This window comes from Amblyraja radiata, chromosome 4 (genome assembly GCF_010909765.2).
Source record: "Amblyraja radiata isolate CabotCenter1 chromosome 4, sAmbRad1.1.pri, whole genome shotgun sequence".
Lineage (NCBI taxonomy): Eukaryota > Metazoa > Chordata > Chondrichthyes > Rajiformes > Rajidae > Amblyraja > Amblyraja radiata.
Window position 1 is genome coordinate 88295548 of NC_045959.1, and position 22747 is coordinate 88318294.

The 22747-nt window shown below is 40.6% G+C and overlaps 1 protein-coding gene across 6 annotated transcripts in view; it reads left to right on the forward strand.

Moving 5' to 3' along the window:
- The window catches only part of adgrb1 (adhesion G protein-coupled receptor B1), a 576464-nt gene that overhangs the window by 154510 nt on the left and 399207 nt on the right, over positions 1-22747 (forward strand). For all 6 annotated transcript variants that reach the window (XM_033019939.1, XM_033019941.1, XM_033019942.1 and 3 more), the window contains exon 3: positions 16924-17082. In XM_033019939.1, the coding sequence (XP_032875830.1) occupies positions 16924-17082 (159 nt within the window). The remainder of the gene's footprint in view (positions 1-16923; positions 17083-22747) is intronic.

Sequence of the window (22747 nt, forward strand, 5' to 3'; positions counted from 1 at the left end):
TTTTATTTATTCTTTCCCTGCAAATGGGGCATCTTGAATCTGGAAACTACTTGTTATAATAATGTTGCACAAAATTTTCTGCAATTAAACCCTCAAGGCCATTGAAGCTCATAAAGGCTTTCTGTAAGTCAACCACTTGGAGCCAATCCATTCTTTTCCCCATTTCTCATCTTGCTTCTGACAAATATATAGTTGCTTCCCATTTTATTAAAAAAAAGCTATTGCCATACTACTTGCATATTTGAATAATCATTTCATAAAGATGTTTATTTTGCAGTTAACAATGCAATCAGTTGAAACTGGGTTGAAAGACAGTTAAAAATTACCACAAATAAAACCTGACATTACCATGCATATGACTGCTTTTCAAATGCCCTCATTATATCATATCATTGCAGCATGGAAACAGGCCTTTCGGCCCTTGAGCATGCCAACCAAGATGTCCAATCTACACTCGACTCAATGCCTGCGTTTGGCCAATATCCTTCCAAACCTTTCCAACCAGTGTATCAGCATTTTCTGTTTTTGTTTTAGATTTCCAGCATCTACAATTTTACTTTTGATTTTCCCTTCTCTTATCGCTTTCATTTCACAATCTTATGTGATTTAAAACTTCCAGATACAGGATTACCACTGAAATGGTGTCATGATTGAAGAAGGGTTACTACCCGAAACATCACACATCCATGTCATCCAGAGTTGCTGCCTGACCCGTTGCATTACTCCAGCACTTTGATTTCTACGTCAGTATAACGACTGTGCTGCCATAGCATCTCTGGTTATCTTACTGCTGAGGCTTCTGTAAGTCCGTAATTAGATTCTTTGGTAATATTGAGCCATGTAGAATAGCATAGCCAAGGTTTTGTTTTCAGCCATGGTCGAAGTCAAGGTGCAAAACTAATGATGTGTTGGAGGAAATCAATTGGTTAAACAGCATTTATGGAGGGAATGGACAGACTACATTTCAGGTCTGGTCCCTACTTCAGACTGATAGGAGCAAGGGGGAGAAAGCTAAAAAAGAAAGGTCTGGGAGAGACAAGGCCTGGTAAGTTATAGGTGAATTCATGTTAGTAAGGGGTTGATTGGTGGATGGATGGAGTAGGTGACAAAGGCTAGAGTGAAGAGGAGACAAAAGAATATCAGATATGGGGAGAAGTGGGGGAGTGAAATGAAAAGCTGATTGAGACATATTGGTTTATTAGGATAGGGGAGGGGAAAGAGGGAATGTAAAAGAGATGTGAGGACTCAGAGATGGGAGATTAGTGCACAAAAGAGGGGAAAGGCGTAGGATAATGGTGTAGGTTGGGAGATGGTGAGAGAAATAGTGTACAGCATGATGGAAGGGGGCATTACTAGAAATTGTAGAATCCAATGTTGGGTAGAAGCTAACCAAGAGGAAATTGACGTGCTGTTCCTCCAGTTTGAGTTTAAGCTGTTTAATTTTAGCTGCGTGTGCTGTTCTTGTTTAATTTAGTTTATTGCCACGTGCACCAAGGTACAGTGAAAAACTGATAGTAAATTGAAGTCCATGTTGGTGATGCTGGCATGAAACAGTAGGACTCTTGCAGATGAAATTGGAGTAGACTTGCCTGTAGACTCAGCCATGATCATATTGAATGGCGGTGCAGGCTCGAAGGGCCGAATGGCCTCCTCCCGCACCTATTTTCTATGACATTCAGCCAATACCCAAATGTCAAAATTACCATACTGCTTATTTTTGGTGGAATGAGGTCTTGCACTTACCATCCAAACTTCTCACACCCATTGCTTCCCTTCCTTCCACCCATCTCTAAGTAGAGCTCAACATTACTTGGAAAAAGGAAGCAAAAATTTGCAGGTGCCACAAAGAAAAATTAAATCATTTAATCTGCAACAGGATCATGTGCAAGTAAATCAAACTTTTGCACATGGTAATTTGTGTCATTTCAGCTATCTAAGGAATTGCAAACTATTAGTGGTTATACCTAACCAATTGGCCCCTGTACAATCAACCACTTCATGTGAATGTAACTGAAACATAGCTCACCAGATGGAAGTATATAAAATTATGAGAGGCATCGATAGAAAAGACAATCAGAATAGTTATCCTGGGTTGGAAATGCCAAAGACAGGATGACATAGCTTTAAGTAAGAAAGGCAAAATGTAAAGGAAATGTCTGGAGCAAGTTGTTTCTTTACACAGAAGGTGGTGGGTGCCTGGAGCATATTGCCATGGGTGGTGGTATAGGCAGATATGATAGTGACATTTTACTGTAGAATCTTTTGGATAGGCACATGTACACGAAGGGAATAGACGGATATAGATCATGTGCAGACAGATGGGATTAGTTCATTTTGGCATCGTATTCAGCACAAACATTTTGCGCCAAAGGGCCTGTTACTGTATTCTACTGCTATGTACTCTATGTTTTAGATGACACAGTTGCATTTACCTCCAGGTTTAATTACCAAGTTTAGTCATTTGAACCAAATTGGAGGTAACTTATTGCCAAGATGAAGTGTTACACTTTATAGTTTTGTTTAATGCATAGATACATAGACAATAGGTGCAGGAGTAGGCCGTACGGCCCTTCGAGCCAGCACTGTCATTCAATGTGATCTTGGCTGATCATCCACAATCAGTACCCCATTCCTGCCTTCTCCCCATACCCCTTGATTCCGTTAACCCTTAGAGCTTTATCTAACTCCCTTTTGAATGCATCCAGTGTCCAACCAAAGAAAGCTTAAACATTTATGAAATCGTATGAAACAATTCATTAAACAAACTATGCCATTGAATTCAGTAACATAGAAAATTAAATGCTTTAAATATTTAAATATCAATTTGTACTTAGTGAATTGCCTATAAAGCAACACAACGCTTTCCTCTTTAAAGTAAACAAAACAGACTGAAGTAATTTTGATTTTTTATGAAACTTTAATGGGTAATTCTCCATTTACTTCCAAATACTTGTGTTCATTGGAATCTTTACTATCAGACAGAAAGATATTGTCGGATTCAAAACTTTCTGTTGATTGAAAAGACTAAGAAAGGAAAAGAAGACTGTTTGTATGGGTATTGAGGAAGTTCATTTTATTTAGTGGGCAATATCAAGCCACTGGACATATTTGTCTTCTTCTGGCTTACTTGTGGACAAGAATCTTCGAGAAGGAGAGAAATTGGGTTAATTTCATGATGTGATCAGATCATGTTGAAAAATTAGAAAATCATGCAAAAACAGACTAGCTGAAGGCAGCCATGGTTTGACTGCTCTCAGGAATCCCATTGCCAAACGTGAACACATCTTGTGTGTGTAAAAAGGAACTGCAGATGCTTGTTTAAACTGAAGATAGACACAAAAAGCTGGAGCATCTGGCAGCATGACAGGCAGAGAAGAAATGGGTGTCGTTTCAAGTCGAGACCCATCTTCAGACTGGTTAGGGAATAGGGAAATGAGAGATATAGAAGATGATGTAGAGAGATAAAGTACAATGAATGAAAGATATGCAAAAAAGTAACGATGATGGAAACAGCCCAGTGTTAGCTGTTGGGTGAAAACGAGAAGCTAGTGCAACTTGGATGTGGGAGAGATAGAGAGAAAGGGAATGCCAGGGCTACCTGAAGCTAGAGAAATCAATATTCATACCACAGGGCTGTAAGCGGCCAATGTGTAATATGAGATGTGTTCCTCCAATTTAGCCTCACTCTGACAATGGAGGAGACCTAGGACAGAATGGTCTGTGTGGGAATGGGAAGGAGAATGGAAGTGGTTAGCAACAGTGTGTGTGGCTTAAAAAGTTGTGCACCGGGCATCCTTAGAGAGTTAATAGTCAAACTTAGCTGCATCATTCAGTATAAGGAATGATAAGTGTTCAGTAATATTTTCACACCTCGAACAAAAAAACGGTATCGAACCACCTACCTTTGATATTCATTTGCATTACTGTGACTTTGGCCCCACCATCAATATCCTGAGATCACTATTAACCAACTGGCTTATTTGTACTAGTCACATAAATATAATGGCTATGAGAACGAGTCAGAAGCTGCATGGCTAGTGGCTTATCCGTGATAGCTAAATCTTTCCATCATCTGTAATGCACCAGTCATGACTGATGGAATACTCTACACTACCCTAACTCATTTCAGCTCCAACAAAACCTGAAGCTTATCATGGTCTAGTATATTGACCATTTAATTGGTACCCTGTACTCCATTTGTCATCAATCATCATCATACCATCTACAAAATGCACCACAATTGTCCACCTAGACCTTTTCAAAAAGGGACTGAACCTCTCCCTTTGCGAAGGGCAAGTCAAGTCAAGAGAGTTTATTGTCATGTGTCCCAGATAGGACAATTAAATTCCTGCTTGCTGCAGCACAACAGAATATTGTAGGCATAAATACAGATCAGATCAGTGTGTCCATATACCATAGAATATATATAGAAAAACACACATAAATAAACAGATAAAGTGCAATATGCTGTTAAAGTTCAGAGTTTGTTTGAAGTTGTGTTTAATAGATAATATATATAAGCATCTGGATAAGATAATATATATAAGCATCTGGATAAACAGGGTCTGATTAGGAACAGTCAACATGGATTTGTGCCTGGAAGGTCATGTTTAACTAATCTTCTTGAATTTTTTGAAGATGTTACTCGGGAAATTGATTAGGGTAAAGCAGTGGATGTTGTGTATATGGACTTCAGTAAGGCCTTTGACAAGGTTCCTCATGGAAGGTTGGTTAAGAAGGTTCAATGGTTGGGTATTAATGGTGGAGTAGCAAGATGGATTCAACAGTGGCTGAATGGGAGATGCCAGAGAGTAATGGTGGATGGTTGTTTGTCAGGTTGGAGGCCAGTGACGAGTGGGGTGCCACAGGGATCTGTGTTGGGTCCACTGTTGTTTGTCATGTACATCAATGATCTGGACGATGGTGTGGTAAATTGGATTAGTAAGTATGCAGATGATACTAAGATAGGTGGGGTTGCGGATAATGAAGAAGAGTTTCAAAGTCTACAGAGAGATTTATGCCAGTTGGAAGAGTGGGCTGAAAGATGGCAGATGGAGTTTAATGCTGATAAGTGTGAGGTGCTACATCTTGGCAGGACAAATCAAAATAGGACGTACATGGTAAATGGTAGGGAATTGAAGAATGTAGGTGAACAGAGGGATCTGGGAATAACTGTGCACAGTTCCATGAAAGTGGAATCTCATGTAGATAGGGTGGTAAAGAAAGCTTTTGGTGTGCTGGCCTTTATAAATCAGAGCATTGAGTATAGAAGTTGGGATGTAATGTTAAAATTGTACAAGGCATTGGTGAGGCCAATTCTGGAGTATGGTGTACAATTTTGGTCGCCTAATTATAGGAAGGATGTCAACAAAATAGAGAGAGTACAGAGGAGATTTACTAGAATGTTGCCTGGGTTTCAGCAACTAAGTTACAGAGAAAGGTTGAACAAGTTAGGGCTTTATTCTTTGGAGCGCAGAAGGTTAAGGGGGGACTTGATAGAGGTCTTTAAAATGATGAGAGGGATAGACAGAGTTGACGTGGAAAAGCTTTTCCCACTGAGAGTAGGGAAGATTCAAACAAGGGGACATGACTTGAGAATTAAGGGACTGAAGTTTAGGGGTAACATGAGGGGGAACTTCTTTACTCAGAGAGTGGTAGCTGTGTGGAATGAGCTTCCAGTGAAGGTGGTGGAGGCAGGTTCGTTTTTATCATTTAAAAATAAATTGGATAGTTATATGGATGGGAAAGGAATGGAGGGTTATGGTCTGAGCGCAGGTATATGGGACTAGGGGAGACTATGTGTTCGGCACGGACTAGAGGGGTCGAGATGGCCTGTTTCCGTGCTGTAATTGTTATATGGTTATATGGTAGTCTGATGGCTGTGAGGAAGTAGCTGTTCCTGAACCTGGATGTTGCAGATTTCAGGCTCTTGTACCTTCTACCTGATGGCAGCGGAGAGGTGAGTGTGTGGCCAGGATAGTGTGGGTCCTTGATGATGCTGCCAGCCTTTTTGAGGCAGCGACTGCGATAGATCCCCTCGATGGAAGGGAGGTCAGAGCCGATGATGGACTTTATTTATTTAGCGAATGCAAAGTCCTTTAGCCAAGCAGTTGCCTCTTGATCTGCTGTATGAAGGGTGACAAGTCCTCCTTTGAGTCTTTGTTGAGGGCATGCTTCAATGATGTGTTGCATTGTTTGCTGCTCTCCACAAGCACACCGTGGGGTTGGGCTGCTGCCCCATTTGTGAAGGCTGGCCAAGCAGAGGCCATGTCCAGTCCTGAATCTATTCAGCGTCGTCCACTGCTGCCTTGGGAGATTGGTGCCAGGGACCGGTAGGGTGGGGTCTGACACCAGATGTTTATTTGGGACGTCCTTGGACTCCCATTCCTTTTTCCAAGCTGATTGGATGGTGAAATCAGCTGGTGGTGGGTTCTTCCAAATTGGTCGTCTAGATGGAAGTCGAGCAGTGGGTGGGTTGAAGATGTCCATGTGAATTGGCAGGCGAGGGGAGTTTTTGGTCTTTTGGAGCATCCTTTGAGTGAGGACTACTCGCCGGATGTGTGGAGGGGCTATGTTGGATAGGACAGGGAGCCAGGGGAGTGGTGTTGAGCGGATTGTTCCTGTGATGATCCTCATTGTTGAGTTCAATTGGGTGTCCACATGGTGTGTGTGGGATGACCTGGACCAAACAGGGGCACAATATTCGGCTGAAGAAAATGCAAGGGCTAGTGCTGAAATGCGCAGTGTGGGGGCTGCTGCCCCCCACTTTGAGCCAGCAAGCTTACTGAGGAGATTGTTTCTGGACTTCACCTTAGCTGCTGTTCTTTTGAGATGTTCCTTGAAGGATAGGGTCCTGTCAAGGGTCACTCCGAGGTAGGTTGGAGTGGGGGCATACTTCAGTTTGGTCCTGCTCAGATAGATGTTTGGTTCTCTTGTGGCTTCTGCATTATGGAGGTGGAACACACTGGAGAACGTTTTTTCTGGGCTTGGTTTTAGGCGCCAGGTTTTGCAGTACTCGTCCAGTTTAGCAAGGTCTTCATTGAGCACCTGTTCCAATGTACCAAAATCTGATGATGGACTGGGCAGTGTTTACTACTTTTTGCAGCCTTTTCCGCTCCTGGAAGCTCAGGTTGCTATACCAAGCCACGATGCAACCGGTCAGCATGCTCTCTACTGTGCACCTGTAGAAGTTTGAGAGAGTCCTCCTTGACATACCGACTCTCCGTAATCTTCTCAGGCAGTAGAGGCGCTGATGTGCTTTATTTATGATTGCATCAGTGTTCTGGGACCAGGAGAGATCTTCAAAAATATGCACACCCAGGAATTTGAAGTTCTTGACCCTTTCCACCATCGACCCATTGATATAAACGGGACTGTGGGTTCCCATCCTACCCCTTCCGAAGTCCACAATCAGTTCCTTGGTTTTGCTGGTGTTGAGAGCCAGATTATTGTGCTGGCACCAATTGGTCAATTTGTTGATCTCACTTCTATACTCTGACTCGTCCCCATCAGTGATACGTCCCATAACAGTGGTATGCGAACTTGATGATGGAGTTCGCACTATGCCCGGCTACGCAGTCATGAGTATAGAGTGAGTACAGCAGGGGGCTGAGCACGCAGCCTTGAGGTGCTCCCGTGCTGATTGTTATGGAGGATGACACGTTTCCACCAATACGGACAGACTGTGGTCTGTGAATGAGGAAGTTGAGGATCCAATTGCAGAGGGATGCGCAGAGACCCAGATCTGAGAACTTGGTAACCAGCTTGAAGAGGATGATGGTATTAAATGCTGAGCTGTAGTCAATGAATAACAGCCTGACATATGAGTTTTTGTTGGCCAAGTGGTCCAGAGCGGAGTGGAGAGCCAGTGAGATTGCATCCACCGTTGATCTGTTGTGGCAGTAAGCGAACTGCAGTGGGTCCAGGTTTTTGTCGAGGTATGAGTTGATTTGCGCCATGATCAGCCTCTCAAAGCACTACATCACCACGCGTTAGTGCCACTGGCCGATAGTCATTGAGCCACGTCACATTGCTCTTCTTGGGCACCGGTATTATTGATGCCCTTTTAAAGCAGGTGGGAACCTCAGACCTCAGAAGTGAGAGGTTGAAAATGTCCGTAAAAACTCCAGCCAGTTAGTCCGCACAGGTTTTTAAAACACACACGGGTATACCATCAGGTCCAGGCGCTTTCCAAGGGTTCACCCCTCTGAAGGATCTTCTGACTTCAGCCTCTGTGACTGTGACCGAAATACCATTACGGCGAATGGGGGCTCAGGAAGGCACATCTGTGTTCTCCCTATCAAAGCGTGCGTAGAACGCATTGAGCTCGTCAGGGAGTGATGCTTCAATGATATTTGAGCTGCCTCCTGATTTCGCCTTGTAGGAGGTGATTGCATTCAAGCTTCGCCACAGTTGTCAACCATCCGTCTCATCCTCCTGCTTGGAGCACATCCCTTGGCCTTTTTGATGGCGTTACCAAGGTCGTATCTGGACTTCTTGTAGACCTCTGTATCTCCAGACATGAATGCCTGGGATCTGGTCTTCAAAAGAATGCAGATCTCATGGTTCATCCAAGACTTTTGGTTAGGAAACACTCGGAAGGTTTTTGTTGGGATGCTGTCCACCAACCATTTCTTTATGAAGTCTGTAGCGACTGTGGCGTATATTCATTCAGGTCCGTTGCCAAATCCTCCCCCCCCCCTCGACTAGCTCTGAACAGTCCTCACCTCTGGAGGTGCGCTCTTCAATTGCTGCCTGTAGGCAGGAAGAAGCAGCACCGCAGTATGGTTGGATTTACCGAAGTGAGGGCGAGGGATAGAGCAATAGGCATCCTTGATGGTCGTGTAGCAGTGGTCGAGGGTGTTTGGTCCTCTGGTGCTGCATGAGAGTTGTGGCACAGTTGTGCAGCTGGTAGAGCTGCTGCCTCACGGCGCCAGAGACCAGGGTTTGATCCTGACCTTCGGTGCTGTCTGTTAGGAGTATGCATGTTCTCCCAATGACTGTATTGGTTTCCTCCCACATCGCAGAGATGTGCGGGTTTGTAGGTTGATTGACTTCTGCAAAGTTGCCCTTAATGTGTATGGAGTGGATGTGTAAGTTGGAAAACTGATTTAGTGTGAATGGGTGAGCGATGGGTGGCAGGGACTCTGTAGGAAGAAGGTTGTGTTTCTCTGCTGTAGCTCCAAATTAAACTAAAGGTTTTCAGATGCATGGAAACACTATTACCTCCATGTTCCCCTCCAAGTTGCACACTATCTTGACTTGGAATTATCTAGTTATTTTTTTATTGTGGATGAATCTGAATCTTGGAACTTCATCGCTACAACCTTGTAGGTTTGTAGTTATGGAAGAAGCTGGCTCAGGACTATCTTCTTGAAGAAAAATAGGGATGAGCAATAAATGTTGGCCTTGTTTTCAAAAAGCAGGTCCTGAAATAGTAACAAAAACTGCAAAAATCAATGGGACAGGTATAATTCAATATGTGTTTGACGTGCCTTGAGAAAAAAAGCTTATTCATTAAAGTAAATGGCTGAGTGTAATAAGAAAAACGTGCTTGTCCAAGAAAATACGTGATCACAATGAAATCAACACTGAGTGAGGGAACTTTGGCCAGGATTCTAACCTAAAATTGTTTTATTCATAATTAATCAATCAGGAAAATAATAATTAAAGCCTTGTCTTTATGGGGTTCAAGAGCAGCTCTGTGTGGAAATTTTATTTAAGAACAATGTTTTTGAAGTAAAAACTGATTATTATGTAAATAGATCTTTTAAACACTTTTCAAAAGCTTAATGAACAGCTCATTGAAGTCATATCTTGGTACATTCCTTTTGATATTGATTAAAGTATACAACAATAAAGGCTTTCCAAGAAGTTAAAGCTTGAAAAATTAAACTAAAACCCAAAAGCCACCATTCTTTATGTAGATTAATCAACTATGCTGGGCGCGAATGAACTTTCTGGAAAGAGCTATTCGGATGCTTTTCAACCTGTTTACTGTGTTAAAACGCAGGACTTGTGCAGCTCCTGATGGAAACTTCCTGCAGAGATCACAACTGCTGTGACTTTTCGGCTAGGAACTTTGGGAAGTAAGTCTGAATCTCTGAGCCTTAACAATTTCTATCCATAGCAGCAATAGTATAGCAATACAAAAGGTTGGCAAAGAGAAAGGGGAAAATGTGGGAGAAGTTGGAGATATGATTTTCAAAGCCTGTGGCCATTACGCCCTGCAAGAGCGTTCACAGGATGAGCCCTATGCCGGAAATGGTCCCATGCCACTGGAATGCATGGGCTCATTATTCGGGCAGAGATCGCAGCATGTCTGTGCTGTGCATGCTGTTAAAAGCTTGTACGAGGCACTGTGAGACCCAGCAACGAGGAAGCTAGTTTACACAATGCCGGAAATTCAGCTAGCAAAGGCAGGCAGCAACACGTTGATGTCCAAGTTGGGACCTTTCGATAGCAAGCCCACATGCTGTGGGATTCACTGCTTATTTTACTGGGAGTTAAAAATGAAGTTCACGATTGCACAAGATTGTGGAGAGGGCAGAGATGACTGTTAATCTAGTTGAACTATCATGATGTGTATAAGTAATGCTGAAAAGGTATTAGCCACCTTAAGGAGATGGGTGGATGTCCAATTTTTCAAAGGGCAGTTTTTTAAATTGGAAATGGACACTTTCATGTTAAAACATGCAGAACAATGTTTATCTGCACATAAAATATTCAGTTTTTGTCCCTGGATGTTTAACTTCAATACAAAAAATGTGTTATTGAAGTGGAATTCCAGTGGGGTGGGCTGATAGGCTCAATCCTAGACTTCCAGGCACAGACAGTCCCTGTAGTAGGTCATGATCTGGTGTATGAATAAAATAAAAGAAACGCAGGGAACTTTACCTGAGGTGCATTCCGTTCACATAAAAGCTGCTTTGATAGAATCCCAGAGCCCAGTCCGAAGAAGGTTTTTCTTTTAATTGTAGTAATTGTCAGCAGCATGGGGAGAAAATAAATTGGAAGACTGCAAAATATAAATTGCACTTACTGTTAGAACATTCAATCACTTTTGAATCCATTGATTTACATGCTGCCAACTACAGAAACCATTCAATGGACCAAGGAGCATTTGATCATCTTTAGGAGGCTTCTTCATTTGAACAGATATGCCAGAACTAACCTGCATTTATCACTCAACATAGCAGCTAAAGAAATGAAACATGTGTATTGCAAGACATTGTTTGACATTTTTTCCATGTTGCAGTTTTTGAGTGTTTCAGTCTGTTAGGTTCGAGAATTCTTTTTGAGAAGATATAGGAAGATTTATTTATTCCTTTGCTTTAAATGGGCCACAAAAGATCATTCATATTTGAAACATTCAACTTCAGAGGCTATAATTTTATGGAAAGGATCATCACCAATAGTTGAAATGCAGTACTTGATGACATTAGGTGCAGTTCAGGCAACCAGCTGAGACGTACTTAAGGCGAACCTAGATATTTTATGAAGGCAAAAGGACTAGTTGCAGAACAAAAGTTTAGTTTACTTTAGAGATACAGCATGGAAACAGACCCTTTGGCCCACCAGGTCCGTGCCGACCAGCGATCCACGCACATTAACACTATCCTACACCCACTAGGGACTATTTTTACATTTACCAAGCCAATTAACCTACAAACCTGTACGTCTTTGGAGTGTGGGAAGAAACCAAAGTTCTCTGAGAAAACTCACACAGGTCAAGGGGAGAACGTACAAATTCCGTACAGATAGCACCCGTAGTCGGGTTCGAAACCGGGTCTCCGGTGCTGCATTCACTGTAAGGCAGCAACTCTACCGCTGCGCCACTGTGAAGTCCTTGTGAAATATTAATAATGGCATAGGCCAGTAGGCATGAATGGTCTATTTTAGTGCTGCTGTTTTGTATGTAATTAATTTTTTGGGTTTTGTCTTTAATAACTGAAAGAGCAATTATGGGCCTGTCCCACTTAGGTGACTTTTTAGGTGACTGCAGGAGATATGCAGTTGCCATATGGTTGCCACATGTTCGCGGGTGGATGCCGGGGAGTGGCCTTCATGTTCGCGAGGAGTTCCCGAATTCTGGCAACTAGTCGCGGCCTCATTATGGTCGCCGCAAATTTTTCAACGTTGAAAAATTAGACTCGAATGAAGCCGCCATGGAGAGTAGCGAGAATGCTCGTGCCGTAGGTGGGTCGCCAGGAGGTCCTAGTGGGTTTCCAGGAGTTCTAAGGTTCTCGGAGATTCTCGTAGGTTGTAGCCGGTGCTGACCGGTGAATTACATTGGCTCATTGGGAAAAAAAGGTAAGCAGTAGTTTTCAGAACCAAGGATAACCGACCGGTAACATTAAATGTTCGTTGAGCTTCACAGCCGTGTATCTCTGGCTTATTAAAAGATGTCTACACTCCTTCTCCCCCCTTCTCCCCCCCTCCCCTCCCCTCTTTTAAAGGACTTACCGTACGCTGTGCTCGCCGTCTTAATTACAGTGCCAACCTTCCTGTTCATCGTGGTGTGTGTCTATATCACCTTGGCTTTGCACCGTGTGAATTTTTTAGACAGCGCTCCCCCTGCTTGCCCTGTCCCCCGCCTGCATAACGGGCTGGTGAAGGAAGCGATGTGTTTGTGTGTGTGTGTGTGTGTTCCACTCTGACAGTCGCCGTTCCAGTTGCCGGTTTTTCAGGCGGCAGTCCACTGAAAAATCGCCTAAGTGGGACAGGCCCATTACTGTACATTCCCATAAGATGTTGACAGAGATATCCTGAAATGCCTGTGAAATGAGTGAGCTGAGAGTAGGGATTGTTCTGGTTAGAAGAATTGCAGATGATTGGAATGCATTGCTTCTTGTTGGATGTAACATCAAGATCAGTCAGCAGGGGGTGCTCACAAGCCAATAGGTGAGCATAAAATTGTTGGCATGGATGCTGGGTTGCAATGTTGAGATCCTTGCAGAGTGTTGCCTACCTTTGATGCTGTTTCAGTCAAAAGTACGCTGCATAACTGCATCCATTCTGCAGCCTGCATTTCCGTCTCTCACCCACATCAGGGCTACGTTTGAACAAATATTTACCCATTCTGAGCATCGTGACTGACAATATCCATAGGTGGCATGTTGTTGGCGTAAATCTGTAGGTGCAATGATAAGACCAAAAGTGAGATATTGGATGTAATGAACTCAGAATTAAGAAATATATTCTAAAACCACATTGGGAAGAAAGCCCAGGTTTTGCTGATAGTGTGGTGTAATCCCCTGATTATCTGGCATCATTGCTTTTTCTGATGCTGTATTTTACTGTTTCTAAGCAACAGGAGCAGGTCCTGCACACAGGTGCTTAGAAAAAGATAAATATAGATTTTTGAATTTGTAAGAAAATCTTCAGAATGCTGGAAATGCAAACCAATGCATTTGATATTTCACAATACAAATAATTTGCACGTTTAGCACATTTGTAAGATAGCAAAACATTTCAAGGAAACCACAAAGCAAACTGCTGGAGACAGATCAGGCAGGATCCATGGAAGGAAATGGATGGTCAACATTTCAATCACATCCCTTCATCAGGACTGAAAGAGCGGAGGGGTGATGACCATCAATAGAGGGTAGGTGACCTGGCACATGTTCAGTGGATCCAGGTGATGAGGGATGGAGAGGTGGATGGAATTAGGTGGGTGAGAGTGGGGTGGGAATAACAACGGAGGCTGGGACAAGATAGATGGAGATGGCCAGGGGCTGCAGATGTAATCAGATGTGAAAGGTAGGTGGAGTATGGGACCATATAAGGAAGGTAGGGTGGGAAGCTGAAGATAAGGAGGATGGGGAAAGGGGGTCTGATAAGAGGAGTGTGTGGGTGATGGTCTGGTGAGAGGGGTCATGGTGTTGTGGAAAGTAAGGGTTTGTGAGAGAGGATTGGAGCAGATAGAGGTGGCAGTTTAACAGAAATTAGATAATTCAATGATCATGCAAAACAATTTTCCAGCCTCTGTTCTCCTCACCCCTCTCTCCACCACTTGATTCCATCCACTGATGTTCCCCCTCATCACCTGATTCCACCTTTTAAGCTCTTGCTCCATTTCTCCTCTTCTAAGTACTGGTTATTTCCCTTCAATTCTTTCAGTCGAGGAAGGATGGTGACCTAAAACATGGGTTGGCCATTTCTCTCCACAGATGCCACTTGACCTGTTGTGTCCACCCAGCAGTTATTTTTAGACTCTTAGATTAAGCAGTTTACTCTGTGAATTGGGTATCTGGATATTTCTATGATATTTGTTCATTTTTTAATTATATGTTGCATAATTTTCATATGAATCATTTTATTCCTAGTTAAGATTTGCAATGAAATTTCATCCATATCAAGGAAGCTTTCTATCTTAATGGCTTGGTAAATTTGGATTGTCGCAGAGCTGCCAGGGATGTCATTGGCAATTGGTGAAAGTGTGAAACCAGCAATAATGTACCACATATTTGGAATTCAACATGGGTATAGAGTTATACAGCATGGAAACAGGCCCTTCGTCCCAATTTGCCCATGCCAACCAAGATGCTCCATCTACACTGGTCCCACCTGCCCACATTTGGCACATATCCCTCTAAACCTTTCCTATACATCTGTGGAGAAAAATGGCTATTACTTTACCATTGCTCCTTTTGCACTTTATTCAAAGACTGATTTAAACATTTGCTCTATCTTAAATTTGAATTAATTATGAAATGTTTAATGGATGTACATGTATACCTTTACTGTCCAAAATAAAATTCAGAAAATTGAATCTTTCTTTTACTTGGTTTGCTGTGAGATGAAATTAAGGTGAAAGCAAGACTGTATTTTGATTTTCACTTATGAGTTTAGTAAAATATATGCATTTGCAAAATTATTCTTCCAGGTTTGTCGAACTAATTCTTAAAAGTTAAAGCCATATCAGTGCTGTCTCCACTATATTTTATTTCATATGGTTATGTGCTGACGATTGTTGTTTAATTGGCAGTCATTATACTAACATTGTATTCAGTATATATTTGCAGCATTCAATTCAGATTTTTTGCTTTCTTCATTAAAGTGCCATTGGTTAATTAAAAACAAGTAAAAATGCATCCAATCAGCAGAAGTGGGTATCCTGGTAATCTCCACAAGCGCAGCTTGCAAATGGTGATATCCTATAGGGAGGGACACCATATTTTATGCCATTATTTACTTATTTTTTGTTTAGTAGCAGTGGTGCCCTAGTAACTGAATGTTTTTCTTAGTGCTTTACCTTTACCTGCTTGTATCCTATTTCTCTTTACATCTATCCTTGTCATCTGTCCTCCCAATGGCATTAATCCTCTATGATAATTTGCTTTTCCTCTGTATCACTCTCAGCCTCTCTCTGATTATCCTGCTGATTTTCCTGATTGAGATTTTACTCCTGCTTTTCCTTTCCTTGGTTGATATTGACGTCTGACCTCACCACCTTATGGTTTTCCAAAGTGTTGCTGTTCCTTTAAATGCTGTTGAAGTTTTGTGTCTCGTGTGCTCTGCTTCTCTGTGTCTCAATTACTTTTCCTGTTCCCACCTCTGGACTCTTAATCATTCTATTATCTGGCTATTTCTCTCCCTCTCCTTCATTTGTCCAGTTCTCTTATGTTTCTCCATTTTTTCCTCCATCTCTTCTTCCTTCCGCACTTGGCTCAATTTTCCCTTTTAACTCCTCGGTCTCTTAAATACTCTAAATTTTTCAGCTTTTCCTTGAACTCTTGCTTTCAGCTTCTCGCCTCTTGTCTATTTGCCTCCCCTTCCTCCTCCCCTCCTTCTAGAGATTATTTTTTTCAGAACTAAGGCAGGCTTGGGTTGGTGAAAATAGAAGAATTTAACTATTTCCTCCTGCATTCATTCAATTTGAATGAAATAAAACAAAACATTTATCACAATATATATATATATTAATCTTTCTGGGTTGGAATGATCCTACTAGTTCTGCAGCAAGTATTTGGCAGCAGAAATCTACTGCTATATTGGCAGACTGCACAACTCCCTAACTGCTTTGCTGTGCGATGTGCTGTCCAAAGATTTGCTGCACATCTTCCCACTGCAGTAATCTCTCTACGATTCATTGTGTAGCTGGCGGCGATTTTCTTGATTTTAAGTAATGTTGCAACAAAGCAGAAAAACATAATGAAATTGTACTGTATTGTTCATTTAATGTGCCTGTTTATGCAGCCAGACCCTTGATGCAAACAATGATAGATGTTGCTGTGTACTGTCTTGGCACACTGATTGGCTGAGCAATTAAAGCACCAAACCCTAAGTTCTGCTGACTATTGTTATTTTTATATATCTTTAGGCTGCATAGATGGTTCATAAAATTCATTATGCCTTCAGAACACATGGTAATGATTTTATTTTTTGCATTCCCATATTTAATTTTCTCAGTTAGATTTTTTTTTTAAACAACCCTTCCATTCCTTTTATTTTGTTTTTCTCCCAACCTTGCGAATCAGTGAAACATGACAGCATAATATTCCTTTGGTTGACCTCGACTATTTTTGGTCAGTGTCTGAAGGTAATTCATCTCAGGCTGTCGGAGTTCAAAAAGGATGATTGAATAACTGGAGTTTGTGGCGTGATACTCCTCATATTGATGCCAAACTGATCCGAAGTGCCACAGAGATGTTCATCTTCTGCAAGTGCCTTTATCTCAGCCAGCAGGTCCTCCTCCACAGGAAAACCGCTGACTATAGGCTAAGGAGCAGAGGAGAGGAGGGAGGAAAGGGGATGCTAGAAGCAGAGAGCTTCATTGACACTGTTGGCACAGCACAATGCATGGTGCATTCATTGTTATTTTCTCTTATGGGCTTGACTGTAGTTAGTGAATGCAGCTTAGAAGCGCCGGAATATTAAAACAAAAGTCCTTTATCTCATACTGCTCTGGTTCTTGACTAGGTGGCTGGAAAGCCTGGTCGTCTTGGGGTGTCTGTACCAAGTCGTGTGGGGGTGGATTGCAAACCCGAAGCAGGACCTGCCATTCCCATTTAGAGGAAGGGTTTGTTTGTGAAGGAATTTCAGAAGAAGGAAGATTATGCAATAAACAGCCTTGTAATAGTAAGTTTCAACTCTTTTATAGGAAAATGAACACTGTATAGTTTCGACTCTTGATTAGCTGTTTTCCCAGATTCTCCTTCTAGCTTTCCTTTCCAATCTTTGCTTTCCACCCACACACTTTCACACATCCCACATGCCAGATAAAACCTAGTTTTACTTTCCTATCTTCACATCATTTGCATGATGCACACTCTATTCAGTTTAATTCCAAATGTCCTTCCTACCTAGTATCCCAACCCAATGTAAATCTGCTCAACAGAATACAATGCAGTATTTTTTTCATTTGAAATCCAGTATTATCCCCTTGATCCCTATCTACGGCCTGTCATGGAGACAGACACACCTGTGAAAGAGTCCTACAGTTGACATAAGTTCCTTGGACAATGACCATCTTCCAATGGGCTGCCTGTGACTTTGTTCAAAAATCCCCACTGACAACTGCGAGAATAGTTCTAGTTGACCTTGTGTTAGCTGGCATAATGGTCTTGTGAAAGATCCTTCCACTAGGCTGTCAGCTCAGTCCTTGCTTGTTTTGCCTGGTCTGATCACTGTCCAGATCTGACTTCAAGGTATGGAACTGTCCTCATTCTATCGTTTACTTTCTTTCTGTTGAGATTTATCACTGTTTCTCATTCGTTCTTCACACTCATCACTTGCTCCCTTTATTTCACTCTGAAGCTCATGCCATAGTTGACTCCATTCTTCTAAATATTACTGTTCTCATCTTACTTTTTCTTATAGTCTAAAAGTGAAAAGATTTTTGAAATCAAACTGTACTAATTTCAATGTGTGTGATATTACCATGTGATTTCTGTGATGTTTCTGATGTATTTAATAATGCTGATTTAAATTGTCTTGCCATCAATATCCCTGCCGATAATAATCTGCCAAAATGCAATTATGAGTAAATTGGTCTAAAATGTTTCATTGTAATTGAATAATGGCCTTATCTAGGAATGTTTCTTTGAACAATGTGTTTTTATCCTGCAAAGTATATTTCTTACTATTATATTGTAATAATTTAACAGGTTTACCCAGTAAGTAGCTGAGCCATATGATGAAGATATTGGAGGTGCAATCCCTTTGTATGTTGATTTACCTCATCTTCACAGAAATAATTGGATATAGCTCAGAGAGGGTTAAATGCTAGGTATCAATGGCCCATTTCAATGGCCATCCAAGGCCACTCCAGGCATTTATTGGCTGAGGACAAGATTAAGATTAGCTATAATATTACATTGTGAAAAAAAAATAATCCTATGGCACGTGACTCACATAAACAATCGCCATACACCTTTGTTTCAGGGATTTCAACTTTTGAGGTATCATCCCAAACAATGAATCTGCCCCATCAGGAGAAAGACATGAGGAAAAAGATAAATCTCTGGTCATATCCTCCACTTTTGTAAATCTGTGAATACTATCACTGTTATGATTGTGGTGAAGCTAGCCTTGCCCTCTTAGAAGAAAGATTTCAAGGTGAAAAGTCACATGCAAGGAAATTATCTCATAATTTAAAATCATTTTCCAGAGGGATAAGACTGGAGAAAGAAGTAATGGAGGGATTGGATTGTATTTCTTTAAATTTCTGCTGTAGGATGGCCAAGGAAATGTTGTGCATGATGCAATGAAAAGAGGGAATTTCATTCTTGACAATGTCAATAAAAGCAATCGTGTACTTAAGGGCATTTACAAACAGATCTGAAGAAATTGTTTTTCAAATTGAGTTGAAATGGTGGGAAGATTATTGGGAAGCAAGCTGTGAGTTATCAAATTTTAAGGTGAGATATGATGTACAAAAGTAATGCGAGGAGTCTTTTGTGATGAGACCTTTATGTAGTTTACTCTTTTACTAAACATTTCGCATGCCTGCAGAATTTTAAAAGTTATTGAAATGATAAGTTCTTATACATGTTCATTCAACTGTCTGGATAGATTGGTAGAGCACAATTTTATGCAACTAAATTACCATAAGTAATAGAATCAAATGTTCAGCATGCCTGAAAGATTGGAGTGTGTGCAGGAATCCATTTTACTTGCAAAATCTGACACAGAAACTAAACAGCGAAAGTATCTTCCAAATTGGCATGTAATTCTAGTAATATAAAGTACAATGAATGTTAATGATTAGATCGAGGGAAATTATGTTCACTGTTTCACTGCAAAAGTGTTTACGTCTTTCTTCTGACTGAAATCAAGTGAATATCAAGATTAGTGAGGTTCCTTTAGAATCACTGCCAAGGGTTAATTTACAAACTTTCATTTGCAGTGTAACTTTTCTGTGATTCATATTACACGAGTGTGGTTGGTAACAGTCTTTTCACTCTGAAGCCATCACCACAAATAATTTCCCAAATCAGTGGAAAGAAAAAAGACCTGCCAGAATTATCTGAGTTTATTGTAAATTAATGATATATTAATAAGGGATCTTGATGGTGAGACTTTTAAGTTGAAGTTACTGGATGAAATAATGGTGGTGAATGTGACATATTCTTATGATTTTTTATTATCTGCTGTCTTAACAAGTGTTAACCTACTTTTACAAACTAATGCTACCATCAAAAGAGCAGGCTGCAGAATGTTTTACAAGAGCAGTAGCTATAATGACACAGCATGATTTCAATCCCTGCTTTAGACTGTTCACCCAGTAAATATTTTATGCGACATTTAAAGGGAAGGAGCTGTTATTGCAGAGTAGGGAGCTTATAAAATCACATTAGGAGAAAGAACGTGTCTTAGGAAATTATGCCAATCAACTATAAATACGTTGTCATATAATTTCTCCCCAAGTCAATAAAGTTCCATGTCTAGAGAAAACACCAAATAAATAAACATTCCTAGCCCACCCAAGGACATATTTTAATTGTTTTTGGGAAGGTACATAACTATTTGCTAGTCAGAGTAATTAATGCAGAAGTACATGAGAGCAAACTCCCATCACTACACATCAATCCCATTGACTAACCTGATGCAAGATTCATTTTCCAATGCATCAATATGGTATTTACTTTGGATGAAATAAGTAAACCTGATCAACAAAATGATCCTAGATGTTATTCCACCATGTTAGTTAATAGCAGAACATTACATTTCACTCCTCCCCTCCTATCAAAGTTCATCGGAACCTAAAGTATTACACACTTGAGCTATCAGTGTTCAGACCCAATGACCTGTTATACTGGGAATCAGCCTGATAGGCTGGTCCATCCATTCTACTGAAGTGATGCTGCCCCACCCTCAATCACGATCAAAGCATTTCTGACCAGCATCAAGAGGAGAGTGAATTATTAGTCAGAGATACAATTCCAGTTCATCCATTGGCAGATGGCTTGGTACTAGCTGGAGAGAGTTAAGTTCTCAGCCGCTGTGCAACTCATGCAAATTGCCACGAGTTTTACTTACCTTGGATCCTGAGCAAACACAGCTGAAATAATTACTTTAGCAAAGCTGAACTTCGTCTTTTTTTTTAGATGTCTTGAAGATCATAATGTAATTAAGTCAATATTTATTTTCTTGGGACATCTAGGCATATGAAGATGACTACAGTGCCATTCAAACATACAGACACTAAACACAATTCCTTGTAATAATGAAACATTGAAAATTGTTTTGAAGCTCAATATCATGCAATTTTCCATTATATTTACAATTGGACTTTTATTAATGGAAATATTAGCAGTTGATTGCTTAATATTTTTGTACAATATTCTTTGAAAAATTCGATGCATGTATTGACCGCTAATCATTAAAACAGGCCAGCAGTTTGTGCTTGGTAGTATCTTGATCTGTTCAAAAGTAGGGGTCATCTGAAAATTGGACACTTGGCCATGTAATCGATGCAGTAGTGAGGAAATGCTGCAGTTAAAAGTGCCATTTTATTAATGAGACATTATGCTCTGCTCCAATTTCCCAAGTAAATGCAAAGGATTTCATGGTAGTACCCAAGGACAAACAGAGAAGTTGACCAGAAGTTTCAATTTCCTGATCAGCATTTATCACATGGCCAGTATTATTAAAGCTGCTTTGAGTTTAACCCTGGCAACCCGTTGGGACAGTATTATATGGGGGTTTTGAAGCATAAGGAATGTCCTGGATTGCCACATCAACAGAAAATTTCTCCACTTTGGGAATTTCCAACTCGGTAGGAACTCCTGGCTTGTTTAGTGTTACATTTGGGGGAATATATAGCTGCCAGAAGGGGATAGTGGACAGCAAAGGACACTTGAGAATGTATGCACAATTGACTACTGAATGAAGTGTGGAAGAACAGTTTGGAAGTTAAGTAATTAGAATACAAAAGAAGTTTTTATAGCTTCCTTTGCACTGATGACCAAGAATCTTCAAGAGTGAGTTCCTACTTAGCAACAGTTTAAGGGTTTACTTGAGACTTTTGGATAGGAAGATGGAAAATAAAATCATGCATTCATTTTCATGGTAGAAAAGAGAACTGTCTGAAAGGCCAGTTAGCAGGCAAATTAAAAGTAGAAATTTTGAAGCTGAATTTTTGAGGCACTGGTATTGGAATAGGAGGGAGCTGAATCTTTAGAGATAGACTGCACTTGAACTAGGTTCATAACATGTTCCCAGCAGAATAGATGCAGTATCTCAGTGAGAAACAATGATAAAAATAAGAACTTGGTGATTAAAATAAAAAAATATAAGCAGAATTTTGGTCACAAACTTTAATGTCCAAGAACCAGGTGAAAACAAATTTTAAATAAATAAAGAAGATAAAGTAGAAGTAACAAACAAAAAGTTAAATTAAACAATGCGAAAAATAACATCAATGCGGAAGGACAGATCAGGGGCTCTTTCCAAAACAAATGGGGTGATGGTGCCAGGCAACCATGTTAATTAGTCAATAAAGGTGATAAAATATGGTTCAAATGAGATCAAAATGACAAGGAGAACCATTGCCAGAAACTGCAGCTCAAGAAAATTATAGCAGTGATTATGATCTGAAATTGCTGAAATCATGTGTTAAGTCCAAAATCTTGTTGGGATCCAAAGCAAAATATAACATCATGATCACAAGAAGACAAGGCTGGAGAGTGTTCATAATTGGATCTTAAATACTTTAGGTCTAAAGCATGCATAAGCGAAGTGAAAGAAACAAAGAGGTCACTTTACCAATGGGGAAAAAATCCTACATGCAATTGTTGGAAGATAGGAGAGAGGCAAGGGAAAATAATTACCAAAAGGTTATGGTTGACATTGCTGAATAAGAAATTTAATTTTGGCATCAAGACAGAAAATTATAGAAATTCTTCACAATTCAGGCAACATTAGTGGAAATAGTTAATTCCTTGGGTCAATGAAATTTTAGAAAATACTTTAGATTTTACTTGGTGTGTGCAAGGAAAAGGAGATGGGAGGATATAACATGAAAAAATAATGTGATTGTGTGCAAGGCAGACCCATTGAACGAAAAGGTATGATGATGCCAGCCAATCAGGAATGGTAATTTGTCAATAAAGGTAGCAAAATATACATCAAGATGAGCTCAAAATGTCAGGAGAATCATTGCCAGAAACTGTTGTCCAAGAAAATTGAAGCGCTGATTTTGATCTAAAATTGCTGAAATTAGTGTTAGGTCTAAAAATTTAGGGATGTTAAGCAAACTAGGAGGTGCCTTTCTCAGCCCTCAGTTGTGTTTCAATGGAAT